At 24.6% G+C, this 13,285-nt stretch overlaps 2 protein-coding genes across 3 annotated transcripts in view; both read left to right on the top strand.

Annotated features, from left to right (window-relative positions):
* The first annotated feature begins 2,058 nt into the window (after window positions 1-2,058).
* Window positions 2,059-3,660, top strand: LOC135928385 (TRAF3-interacting protein 1-like). Of its 2 annotated transcripts, none has more exons than XR_010572312.1 (4): window positions 2,059-2,593; window positions 2,651-2,761; window positions 2,835-3,156; window positions 3,468-3,660. XR_010572312.1 is itself a non-coding variant. In XM_065464836.1 (4 exons), exons 1-4 carry the CDS (start codon window positions 2,524-2,526, stop codon window positions 3,539-3,541), a joined length of 438 nt encoding a protein of 145 aa, XP_065320908.1. In that variant the 5' UTR covers window positions 2,062-2,523; the 3' UTR covers window positions 3,542-3,660. The 2 variants fall into 2 exon arrangements, 1 of the variants encoding a protein (XP_065320908.1); XM_065464836.1 differs by having other exon boundaries at window positions 2,062-2,593; window positions 2,835-3,017.
* A 4,955-nt stretch (window positions 3,661-8,615) lies between these two features.
* LOC135929103 (uncharacterized) overlaps window positions 8,616-13,285 on the top strand; it is a 48,854-nt gene continuing 44,184 nt past the window's right edge. Inside the window, exons 1-2 of the mRNA XM_065465611.1 lie at window positions 8,616-8,740; window positions 12,293-12,331. Of these exons, the coding sequence (XP_065321683.1) occupies window positions 8,680-8,740; window positions 12,293-12,331 (100 nt within the window). The 5' untranslated portion in view covers window positions 8,616-8,679. The remainder of the gene's footprint in view (window positions 8,741-12,292; window positions 12,332-13,285) is intronic.

Raw genomic sequence — 13,285 nt, 5'->3', positions numbered from 1 at the left:
TATTATAATTTTTATTGTATCAACCAAATAATGAGAAATTATAAAAGAAAAACCATATACAGAGATGTAAATGTAATAAATGAAGCCATAAAATATAAAATAACAAATAATACTTCATTAAATTTGTCTGCTAAAAAATTTAACATACCTTATACAACGTTGAGAAGGAGATGTAAAATTGGTATTAAAAGTTCAGATCATCATAAACAAATATTTACAAATGAAGAAGAATCTAGATTGTGTGACTACATATTAGAAGCAAGTAGGTTATTTATGGGATTAACGCCTAAACAAATAATTAAATTATATTGTTTGTATTATATTGTATTTCATAATTTTAATAACTCAATTTAAATATCAATATTAATTTGGTAACTTTAATAAAAATGCTCAATTGAAATTATATTGTATTTCATAATTTTAATAATGCTCAATCTAAATATTATTAATTTGGTAACTTTAATAAAAATGCTCAATTGAAATTATATTGTATTTCATAATTTTAATAATGCTCAATCTAAAAATCATGTGGGGCAACAATTTCAGATTTATGATATTCCAGGAGTGTTAAAAAATGAAATACCAAGGGCAGTGACATCAAATAATATATTAAATGGATTCTTTGCATGTGGCATATTTCCTTTAAACCCAAATATATTTACAGAACAAGATTATATCTGCTGTAATAATTCAAATGCTAACTCAAATATTGAATTTGAAAATAATGATGAAAATATTACAGTGACTCAAAATCTTACAGTGACTCAAAATAATGATAGTGATTTATCTATATTATTGAACGAAAATGTTCCAGATGATATTGATGAACCTTATCATGATATGTTACCATCATGCTCAAAAAATTATAATAAAGTATTCAATCCTTCATCTATAATACCTATTCCAAAATTATTCAATATTTCATCGGATAAAATATCTAAAAAAAGGAATTCAGAAATATTAACATCTACACCTTATAAAAAAAAATTATTAATTCAGAGAAAAAAAAAAGATATCAAAAAAAAATTGTTTATGTGTTATTTGTAATAAAAACTATAAAAATAGTCGCGAGGGCGATGAATGGCTAAAATGTACAATGTGCCTTGAATGGGCACATTCTAAATGTGCTAATTATGATAATTATTTTACATGTCCTTATTGTATCGATTAGTTTTTAAATAAAAATCATAAATAAATCTTAAATTTGTAATATTTGTTAAATAAAACAATAAATATGTGTCAAATATTATTTTAACCACTTTACCCTAGTGCTTATCCATTTTACCCTGTACCCAGGGTAAAATGGCGAAAATGAGTAGTTTTACATAACTAATCATAGCTCCTAAAATATTATAGGTAGAGGGCTACACTTTTTTTTATCTTGTAGAAGAGAGATGGGGCTACACATTGATTTAAAATTTGTTGTGTTTGACTCTTGTTTAAAATTTTGGTAAATATGCAAAATGCCTATCGTTTTACCCCGGTCTCCCCTACATACTGGATATTGGAATGATGTTTGTTAGAGTTTCTTTTTACCAAATAATATTTATATATGGGTTGGAATTATATTTCAGAAAAAACGAGGGTACATGTCGGTTAAAGGTGTCGTAAGTTATTTACCTATAGTTTCATGTAACATAAGTACTGTTACAATCTTAATTATAGTTCATCTTTTAATCTTTCGTTGCAAAGGTGGGACTATGCATATATGAGTCATTTTAAAACGTTGTTACTTAATTTTTTTAGTAGTTTAGCATTTTTAGGTAAAGAATTTGTGTGCAAAATTAATTTTTGATTTTGTTCTTGAAATGAATTATAAAATGAAGTTTGCATAGACCCCACCTGATCATCCGTGTAATTTTTTTTCATCTGTTTTAGTATTGATATGTTATGCTTAAATAAATACTTTATTTATATCATTTTTATTAATTAAAAAATATAATATATTAATATTTGATAAACATTCTAGATAATTTTATTTATATATATTTTTTTTTCACTTTTTTATATACATAGTGACATTAAAATAAGTCACGTTTTTGATTCTCTTAACAAAAGCTGTCATAAAATGATAAAATAACATTAAATTATAAAATAACAGTTGAAATCATTAAAATAGAGTTTATTTAGCATATATTTAACAATATAAAAGCTACAAATTAATTTGATTCTAAGATATAGTGTTTCTAAATTGGAGTCTGAGGGGACCCCAGCTAGTCTCTCGCGGGATTTTTTTAACCCGTGCAACAAAGGGTTAAGTCAAACATGGCTTCTATCACCGTTTTACCTATTCAGTTATTTTGATCTTATTATGTTATTGCACGAAAAATGGTCGCATTTTATTTTAAGGATTATCATATTATAATTTAGTATTCAAAATAATCAACTAAACAAACATTAACTTATAAATAAATCAAAATTATTATAAGTTATAGAAAAATCAATTCTATTTTTTTTTGTTATTGTATTGTAGATTATAAACATACATCTTAAACATTATTCCATTCAAGTTTATATAATTAAATGGCTGCTGCAAACATCGCACAACCAGAAAGTTGGGATATGATTATTAAAAGAACTCAAGTCACTTTAGGTATATAGATATATTTTTTAAAAAATAAATATTGAATTTCATATATATATTTGCCAGGAAAAATCATAAAAAAGCCTCCATTAAAACCCGAATTATTACAGAAACCACCTTTCCGTTTCCTCTTCGACATAATTCATGAAGTTATAACTACTACTGGATTCATGCAAGGTAAAATAAACACTTATTTAAAATTTTTTTTAAAAAAAATGATAGATCTAACATATTTTCTCTAATTTCTCAGGGTTATATACGGAAGAAGAATTGACTCCAGATTACTACCAGGATCGAGATACAAAATCTTTATTCTTAGAAAAGGCGTTATTTTGCGTTATATTCACCAAAGGACAAACTCTCAAAGCAAATCCTTTAAAAATTTTAGCCGGGTTAGAACCGGAAAGAACCAATTCTTTCCTGCAAGCTCTAGGTTAGAAATAAATTCGGTTTATCGGTGTTGTAACAATGACTCTCGCCGACTCCGCTTCACGGGAGAACCGCGATTTCTTCAATAAAAAAAATTATACATTTATATATTGCCTTACATACTATTTGACGATTACTAAGAAGTTTAAAATCTTAAAATGATAAATATCATAATTACAATTACCATGTTTACTTTGAGCTATTGGTCATCTCGTATAAGGTTCTGAATATTTAGACTATTTTTTTAAATAATATAATTTAAATCTATAATATGGCTCTTATCATATACGACCTAGAGTATCAAGTTTTTGATATAAGCTTGCGCGAAATTTTGTTAAAATAAAAAACAATATTTTAAGTGTTCTCGAATTAAATGAGAAGGAATGACACATTTTTTTTTCCTTATCCCCAATGACATTATAAAATTAAATAATACAAATTTGAAAATTTTTAGGTATATGTCTACTAGAAGGCTACGATAGTACCACGGCTGTGCAGAGAGTTTTGTCGGGAGAAAGACCATATTAATTATCATATATTTCTGTATTTTTTACTTTCCAAGCATATTTTCGCATTATTTTAATTCTATCATTTTTCTTTTAAAATAATGTTTACTTTAAATATATTCATAATTATATTTGTAAAAGTTTTGGCGTTTTAATAAATCATTCAAATTTCAATTGTATAATTTATGTAATATTATGGTTTGGAATGATTACTTTTTAAAAGAAGGCTCTAGTTTAAGCACATTTATAACAAGCGAATTATAATTCTAATGTGTTTAGCTTGATTAGAAAAAACAAAATATATAATTATTCATTATGCATAGTCATTTAGGTTGAATAACTCGATCCCATTCTAGATTAAATTCAAGGTTTTTTATTACACTCATACATGGGTAAGTACTTTGGAAATGTATTTCGTTAAGCTTTAAGCTGCAAAATTAATTTATGAATCAAAAATTATACTGATAGGTAATCACGCCAATTATATTATATTTATTTGTCAATTTGATAGTTAGCAAAAAAAAATGTTTTTAACATTATTTGATAAATTTAAAAATCATCTCAAGCGTCAAATTGGATTAATTCTTGTTTCGAATGGTATATATAAATAGAAAATTTTTTTGTTGCTCTGAGCATTAAAGTTTTTAAAAAGCCCAGTTTAAACCTTTAACCAAATTAATATTAAGTAAGCAAGATTTTGTTTATTGATATCAGAAAGGTTTGGACCTCAATTTGCCAAATCTCGAAGCCTACATTATATTATTTTGACTAAAACCTTAATCGAGCCCTTTTTAAAGATAGATCATAATCGAGCCGTTTAACAACACTACTTAGAATTGTTGAAAGTCTTAAATTATCGTAAAATATGAATTACCTGCATGTTAGATAATTGATAAATGTTAAGGTTTTTTTATAAAATATTTTTTTAAATTTATTTTGTTCAATATTAAAAAATGATAAGATAATTTTAGTATAAATGTTTAAAATGTACAATATGTTTTAAAAAATAAACAATTATTTATATTAAGAATATATAAATCCAAAATTTAAAAAAAAATAAAGAAATATAGCGTAAAACTAGATAATAAAGAATAAGTCTAGTAAAGTTCTTTGGATAGAAGATTGCCACTGAAGCTTATATAATTCGCTTTAAGAATTGATATGGCCAAATTCTGTCTAGAAACCTTTTCGAGGATAGCCAGTTAGCTAGCAGATTTGAGATCCTAAATCTTTAAAGAAAGATAATGCAAACTTACAAAAGGAAGTTAACGTTATATTATTGGAATAAAGATATGATCTTCTGAATTTTTCGAATATTTGAAATTTTAGCTGTTTTTTTGCTCGATTAATTCTGGAGTTTGGAAGAAAAGCAAATGGATCTATAGAAGAATAATTTTATATAATCAGGGCAGTCAGACCGTTTTCATCGGATATAAAAGTCGTGGTTCAAGTATTGCAAGGTATTTGGACCGATTTTAAAGCTCATTGGAAGAAATTACATTGATTATGCCTGAGGATTCGATCTTTACATGACCTGCAGTAAATTGTGCCTTTGCTGTCTATGAGAGTTCTGCAGTCAGAGCAGTGAGGAAAGGTTATTGTTCAATTAAGATGTTCGAATAACGAAGATTGTTAGAAAGGATAAATCCCAACCCGGGTAAACGGGTCAGGCTTAAACCGGCAGGCCTGTGGGTCTCTGATAAAAATCTAATTTACTGAAAAAACATGATGAAAAAACCGAGGGTTTTTTATCAAAAAATTAAGGCGGGTCTTCCCCCATTCTTAATTTTATCTATTTATAACTAAAATAAAAATTAATTTTTATTTTTAATTTTAAGTAATTATGAAATACTCGTCCTCTGATTTATAAATAGAGTTCACGATTTGAGTTCCTAACTCGAGTTCACGGCTCAAGTTTTGAAGTAAGTTAGTCAACTAAATTGACTAACGACTCTGAGTTGAGTCGAATGACCATAAATATTTAACACAAATTTTGGCAACTTGTAATTTTTCATACTATTTTAGCAAAATGTTTGATCCATGATCTTTTAAAAACGGCATGATTTTTTTATGAGATATCTCCTTAATTTGACTAGAGAGTTGGCTCGGGCTCATAAGGCACATTGGGCCGCTCGTATCTTAGCCATTTTTAAAAAATAAATAAATTATTTAACAACACTAAATAAAGTATTCTCGGAAAAAGTAATATAGCATTATTTTTCCCAAAAAAGTATAATCCCTCCCTCCCACCCCCAATAGTAATTTGATTTGGGATTTAAAGTTTATACAATTTCCATCAACAATTGTCCTTTATAATATTCCAACTTAGAGACTTTAAAGTATATATATTTGTATATCTTTTTTTTGTTACTAATTACCAGAGTTGTTAAAATATCTAGATATAAAAATATGGTATCTATATCTGTATCTAGATAGATTTTTGATTAAAGTATCTGTATCTAGATATTATTTTAGAGGTATCTGTATCTGTTTTAGATACTTTTTAAGATACATTTTGATATACTTCTATTTAACGCTTTTTTATATTATAAATGTAAAATTTATTTTATTTCATATGAGCATATAACTTAATATTAATATATATATTAAAAAATTATATATATATGTAAAATATTAAAACTTATATATAAAAAAGAATATATAAATATTAATTAAATATTATGTCCGAGTTATCATTAACAAGCAAATTCTGATATTACAATCCATCTCAAGGAATTTGCCATTTTTAATTGCAACTGGTATTTTATTTTATTTTCTATTATATTAATTTTTAAGATTAATATTGATGACGAAAATGACGACATTCTTCCATGGCCAATTTATAGACCATATTTTTAATATCTCAAAATAAAGAAAACAAATATCTGTTAGTAAAATGTTTGCCACGTCTACCAAAAAATATGCAAATTTCAGTTAGCATTATCTCAACTTGCAACATTGTAAAACATTTAAGGGTATAGATACTAAATAAATGTTTCCAATTTTAAATTTTAAGAGAAAACATCAAACACTCTTAATCCAAATAAAAAAGGGGAAGTAGAAAAAACCTATTATAGAAAATATTGGACTAGGCTCATCGTCCATTGATTTTTTTCCAAGAGACCTCAGACTTTAACCCAAACCACTTTAGATGATTTAATAACTGATTTTATTATAGATAGCATTCAGCCATTTTCAATTGTTGAAAATCCTTCATTTATAAAAATGAACAAAACATTAGCTCTACAAAAAAATATAATTTGCCGACATACAGTGGTTGCTAGTATCTCCAAAAGATGGGAGAATGAAAAAAAAAGAAATCATTAAAAGTCTAATAGAACGTTAATATGTACAACAGCAGATTGTTGGAATGCCTATCGCCGGTATAGCTAACATTTAAATTTATTAATTTAATTACAAACAAATTATTTGAGCAGTTTTAAGAAATGTTAATTTTTAGTTCATACATAGGAGTCGCTGCACACTATATAGATCCAACAAGTTTGGAAAGAAAAAATGTAGCGTTGGCTTGTAAAAGAATGACTGGTAGTCATACATATGATAAAATAGCAAAATATTTACAAGATATAGCAAAGGATTATTGCATACAAAATAAAATCTCAAAGAGCATTACTAATAATGCCAAAAACTTTATTAAGTCTTTTAGGTTTATTTTATTTATAAATATAAACATAATATTACTTATTTATGATAGAGTTTTCAAGCCAATTGAAAATATTAATGAATCCATAGATGATCTGGAAGATGAAGAAACAGTTGCACCAATATCAGATCTTTATACTAATGCTCAGGATTTTGGAATATCAGAATCATAAACCTGTGAAAAAAACCAATAATTTAATATCCGATTTTTTTCAGTATCCCACAGCAGGAGATATGATTGTTAATGATTTAAATTCTGATAATCAACAAATTTTAAATAGTTTTTCAAAAATGAATGCCGAGATAGATTTTAATATTTTTAAACAATATCCTGATATAAAAATGTTATTCATTAAATATAACACCACAATCCCTTCCAGCGCCCCTGTTGAAAGACTTTTTAGTATAGCTAAAAATGTCTTTACAGATAAACGAGGACGTCTTAATGACCAAAATTTTGAAAATATTTTATTACTGAAATCTAATAATTTATAATCATTTAATCATATATTATATTATTTTATTAATGATATATAATAATTATTTATATTAATCATATATTTATATTAATATTTAAAAATCATTATTTTAGTTATATTTTGATAAATGTGATATCGAGTCAATAATATTTTTAGATCATTTCATGAATTTTCACAATAGAATCCTAATTTAGGTTTATTCAAACCTTATCTAAGAGTATAATAAAAAATGTATCTGTATCTAGATACATTATAAATTGTATCTGTATCTCGATAACTTTTTAGAAGCTGTATCTAGATAAATTTTTAGACCATGTATCTGTATCTAGATCCATTTAAAAAGTATCTTTTAACAACTCTGCTATAATTACAATCTAATATGATATTCATTTTGTAATAATATATCTTATCATTTTTTAACAATCAGTAGTAAACTACTCATATATTTTATTGAAAATTATTTTTTTCTTTCTTCTGACAACTTTAACTAAAACATGCTGTTTCATTTTGATATGAATTAAGACTAAAAAATAAAATATGTTATGTTTTATCTTGATTTTCTCCTTATCACAATATATGAATAAGCAATAAATTAGGACCTAAAATTCTAATTGTATAACATGTATAAACAAGTTTATTAAAACTCCTGACTTTCAAATTCATGATTTATTAAGATAAAAATTTTATATGATTTTTTTTTAAATTTCCAGTGGTAAGCATAAAGAGGTACTCAATATTTAGAACTTTTTTTAAATATTTCTAAGTAGGATCTTGGCAGGGAGATACCCGATTAAAGGCGGAATAAAGTAGAGGTCGCCTCTGTATATCTCTTTGTAATTATCCTTTTTGTTATTTAAAAAAAATTAATAATTCCTTTGATTTAATTATTTCTTTTTAAAAGTTTATAAATTAACAAAATTTTAGTATTAAATTGTTATTCTTTTTTTAAATTACATAATAATAAAAAAATTTAAAGGTTTTTGTTTTAAATATTTTTTCAATTTTTTTTTCCCTTATCATGTTCAAATATATACCAGTACTAATAGTAATTTTATCATATCGATATCTCCATTTAACAGGTAACAAAAACTATAAAAAAAATAAAAATTTTAACTTCATTTTTGTTTTAATGAATTTGAAATTTTTGAAACTAAAATTGGATAAGATCAGAGTTTGTAACCTACTACATCTTTATATCTATAAAAAAATAAAATCAGGGCGAAATATATATATTCTATAGTGTCAAAAATGCATCCTTTCTTTCAATTTCATATTACCTATGAATCGAACAACTCATATTCAATTTTTTTATAGATAGTTCACTTTAGAGTTAGAAGCAAGAACTTGATTAGCTGAACTTAAATTCACTATGAGCAATCCTAAATATTTTATAAAATATAGCGTACACAACAGTTTCTAAATATTTAAACTTGATATTTTTTATATCGGAATGATTAAACCATTTTTGATTGTGTTCCGTTATCGGAACACCTTCATTTTTTTTTTGATCTGGAACTTTTTTATTTAATATTTTAACTCCTTTATTTTTTCTTTTTTACTTTATTCGATGTTATATTATTTATATATATATATTTTGTATAATTATTTTCTTAAATTGACTATGAAACAGGTATATGTTTCATATATATATAAATATTTACAAATTTAATATTTTTAAAATATTGTTTAGAAAAGATATACAGTGTTGTGATGATTTAATGAAACATATTGACGATTAAATTCAAACCCATTCATATAAAATTATAATATTAGCAAAAATAATAAAAATACAGACAAAGTATAATTGAAATTTCTTTTATTATTCCTTTTGTTAATTATTTTTGCAAATATTATAATTTTATATGAATGGGTTTGAATTTAATCGTCAATATGTTTCATTAAATCATCACAACACTGTAATTAATTGCATATGAACAATTAATTTATTTTTCATGTTTTGATGTTGGAACACTGGAAACTCAATCGAATATTTATTATTTTAAAAATTTCTCCCATTAATTGTTTAATTTTTATATTAATTTTACACTATACGATATTATTTGATTTAAAAGTAGAGATCATATAAATATTTAAAAAATATATTATAGTTATTTATATGACACGTTTATTTAGACACAAAGCACTAAAGAATTGTTGGTATTGGAATAAATTATTAAATAACTTCCTTTCAGCAACATGGAAAACATGAAATCATAGTGTGGAGTATAATAGAGATGAAGGTAAAGGTTTTGTAGTAGATAATATAGGTGGTAGGCAGGTATGGAGCTTGTATCTCATGGAGAAAGGGTTTATATTGATGATGAAATAGATGAAATCACCCAAAACAAAAAAAATAAACCAATATATATAAAATTTAATAAATATGATTTAATTCCACAATATCCTTAAATCTCTCATTCTATCCAGAAACAGTTGGAAATTTATCTTAGTAGAATATTTATAAATAAAATTTTTCACAAATTTTGCAATTAAAGTTTATTTCCTGACATACCGAAAATGTCTTCAGAAGGAGGTAGTCAAAATCCAAATAATTAGAGTGCAGAGAATGTAAGATATCATAGAATAAATTATTGCAATTTATATACAAAAGAAAAATGAAGCGTATTTAAGTAAAAAGAAATAGATGAAAAAGCATGCAATAAATGTTGTGTTATCTCCATGAAACTATTGGACACTAATGTTTAAAAATTTCTTAGTCTAATTTTATTATATATTATTTAAATATTATGAAATTTATAAAATTAAAAATTTTTTTTTATCCTTTGTAACATGTTTAAGTGTTCAAATACCAATTTTTTTCTCTGCGAATTGGCGCTAAATGTGAATTCAGGGTAGGTCATAATATAATTAATTGCCAAGAACCTGGATACAACAAGCAAATCAATTAAGGTTCATTATTAGATTAGTTAATCATGTCACTGCCTCTATGTGTAATAAGAAGGTTTGGCTCAAAAAATTGGTTTGTTTAAACTTAAATTTAGACGTTGAATAACATAATGCCCATCAACAGCAATATCAATGTAGGATATAGCATAGTTAAACATATTTCTTAAGAAACTGCTTAGATTAGAAAATAATATTGAATCGTAGACCTAATTAACTAGTGGAAAAGAAATACTTCTCTTACAACCCTAATTATATATTGTGTGTAAATTTCAACAAAAATTATGAATATTGTATCTATCAGGAGTAATTATTATATTTTACCATGTATTAAAGGTGGTGTTATATTGTAACGAAGTTGAAGGCTACCCATTTTGTTAAATTAATATATGACTATGAGTATATGTCATTTTCTATATTTAGGTTCGAGATTTAAGAAATCTTATTTTAAGGTTGACATATATAAGGTGGTTAATTTTGTCAAATTTATAAGACTGCATATATATTTCAGGTTTAAAAATTATACAAACAATGTAAATATTTCCCACGAGTTTGACCAAATTTCAATTCCTTTATTGATACTTTTCAAAAAAAACTATACGAAATCATTTTATCTCTTTATATAACATATTTAATAAATCATTTAATTTATTGTACATTTTAATGAATTTATATTTTAGTTAGAATTCAGTGGCATAGCTATGTTGTTTTTTAGGAATAGAGTTTCATTTAAATCATAACAAAATTATGGGGTGGGAATGGGGGAAATCTATTATAATAACAAAAAATAAAATTCTTATTTAAAAAAATAAGTCAAAATTTGTCTAGAGAGAGGCTTTCCAAACTTCTCAAGGAAGTTTAAACTACCTAAATTCCCTCAGATACGATATCACTGAAACTAATTGTTATTGTTATTAAATGGCGTAGAATATAGTTTTATATCATATAATGTCAATTAAAAATAATTATATTAAAAAGGCAAAATTAATTTTCTAAAAATAAATAAATATGAATTCACTTAAAATAAAGCGGACTGCATCTTCGTTATGTTATATATTATGGTAAATACCACTGATTTATAATTAACTTAGAGTCACTTCTGTTTAGTGTTGTTGAATGTCTCGATTTTTAAAAACGGCAAAGTTCAATATTTTTGCAAAAAATTTTAGGCATGCCTGAAGGATGGCAGAAAAGTTTGGACATCAATTAACGATATCTCGAGGCTTGTTTAACATTTATGGCTAAAATAGTGGCTTAGCCGTTTTTAAAAATAGAGCAGTTTAGCAACGCTATTTTAAAAACTATTACCTCAGTATTTTATAGCATTTATATATACCACGGATTAAAAATCCAATGATTGGTGCACTAAGAAGTTATGGAAACAGAGAAACTAGGACATAATTGTAATAGACAAAATGAAAAGCGAGAAAAATTACCCCAGGCATAAAATGAAACAGGATAAAACTATTTTAAGAATTTAAATAATTTTTTTAAAAATTGGAAAAATTTTGTCCTGTGTCTTTTTTTAAGGTATTTTTGTCCAGTGTTTTAGTCCCAGGTATTTTTGTTCGCGTTAATTTTGTCTGGAACATTTTGTCCAGGATATTCAGGTTCAAGTTTCAAAACATTGTATGGTAAATTATAAGATTTCTTCTACGCAAACAGGAACGTTATACACTAGTTGTAATAATATCAATTTATTTTATTTCATTTAAAAAAAAATATAGATGCTCAAAATATTGCCATCGATAATTGCCAAAACACGGGTATTTCTTTTATTTATATTTATTCACTTATTTTAAAACGAAAAAGGAAAGAAAAAAAAATTTGCTTCTAATTCCCTCTAAAAATTTTAAATAAAAAGTAATACATATAAATTCTTTAAAAAAAATTCTTTTATTCGATTCTATCATAAGAAAGGATCTTTAAATGTTTCTGGGGAAAACTTTTTTTTGTAATAAATTTATAATATTATTATTGTATAAGTAATCTTTTCCTTTAATTGAAATTTTATAATTTTATGGTTAATTTGATAGATATTTTGATAGTTACATTGAATTTTTTTTTCATAATATGAATATGACATGAAATTTGATTGTTATCTAGATTCTAAAAATAAAAATTTAAGACAATAGATAGTTGCTTATATGAATGCTAGTAATTTTCTTGTTAAGATTTGATGAAAATCATCTAATTTTTAATTATAATTATTATTTCAATTATCATTTCTAATTTCATTTAGACTTTCAAGGATTATTTTTAAGGTCGTATTGTTATTAACACAATTTTTAATAGAAATAGGTTTTATAATCTGATTTAATCATTAAGACATGACAGTTTACATTAAAATTTACAAGATAAAAAATTATTCAAAAAAATAATTAAATTTGAAAAGTTTAAAAAATGTTAATAAATTACTTTAAAAAAATATAAAACCTATAGATTATTTTTTAAATAACATTTTTATATACTCTATGAATTCCCAGGAATGGCTCAATTTATTAAGAAAAAATAATAATGGGGTAGCTTATATATTTAAGCACTTCGATTTCATTGTTGTAATATATTATGATGTGGTGGTTTAGTAAATATCTGGGGTTTAGCGAATCTTTAAAACTTTTAAATTATTTTAGCTCTCATTTTTGTAATTTTGAAAGAACCTGATTATCCCTGAAATTGTGTACTAATATTTTTCCTTATTAATCAATTTTTTAGATAAA

The sequence above is a fragment of the Gordionus sp. m RMFG-2023 genome, chromosome 4, assembly GCF_954871325.1.
Source record: "Gordionus sp. m RMFG-2023 chromosome 4, tfGorSpeb1-WG-v2, whole genome shotgun sequence".
NCBI classification, from domain to species: domain Eukaryota; kingdom Metazoa; phylum Nematomorpha; class Gordioida; order Chordodea; family Parachordodidae; genus Gordionus; species Gordionus sp. m RMFG-2023.
The sequence above is the reverse complement of the archived record's forward strand: the minus strand, read 5'-3'. Positions and strand labels throughout refer to the sequence as shown.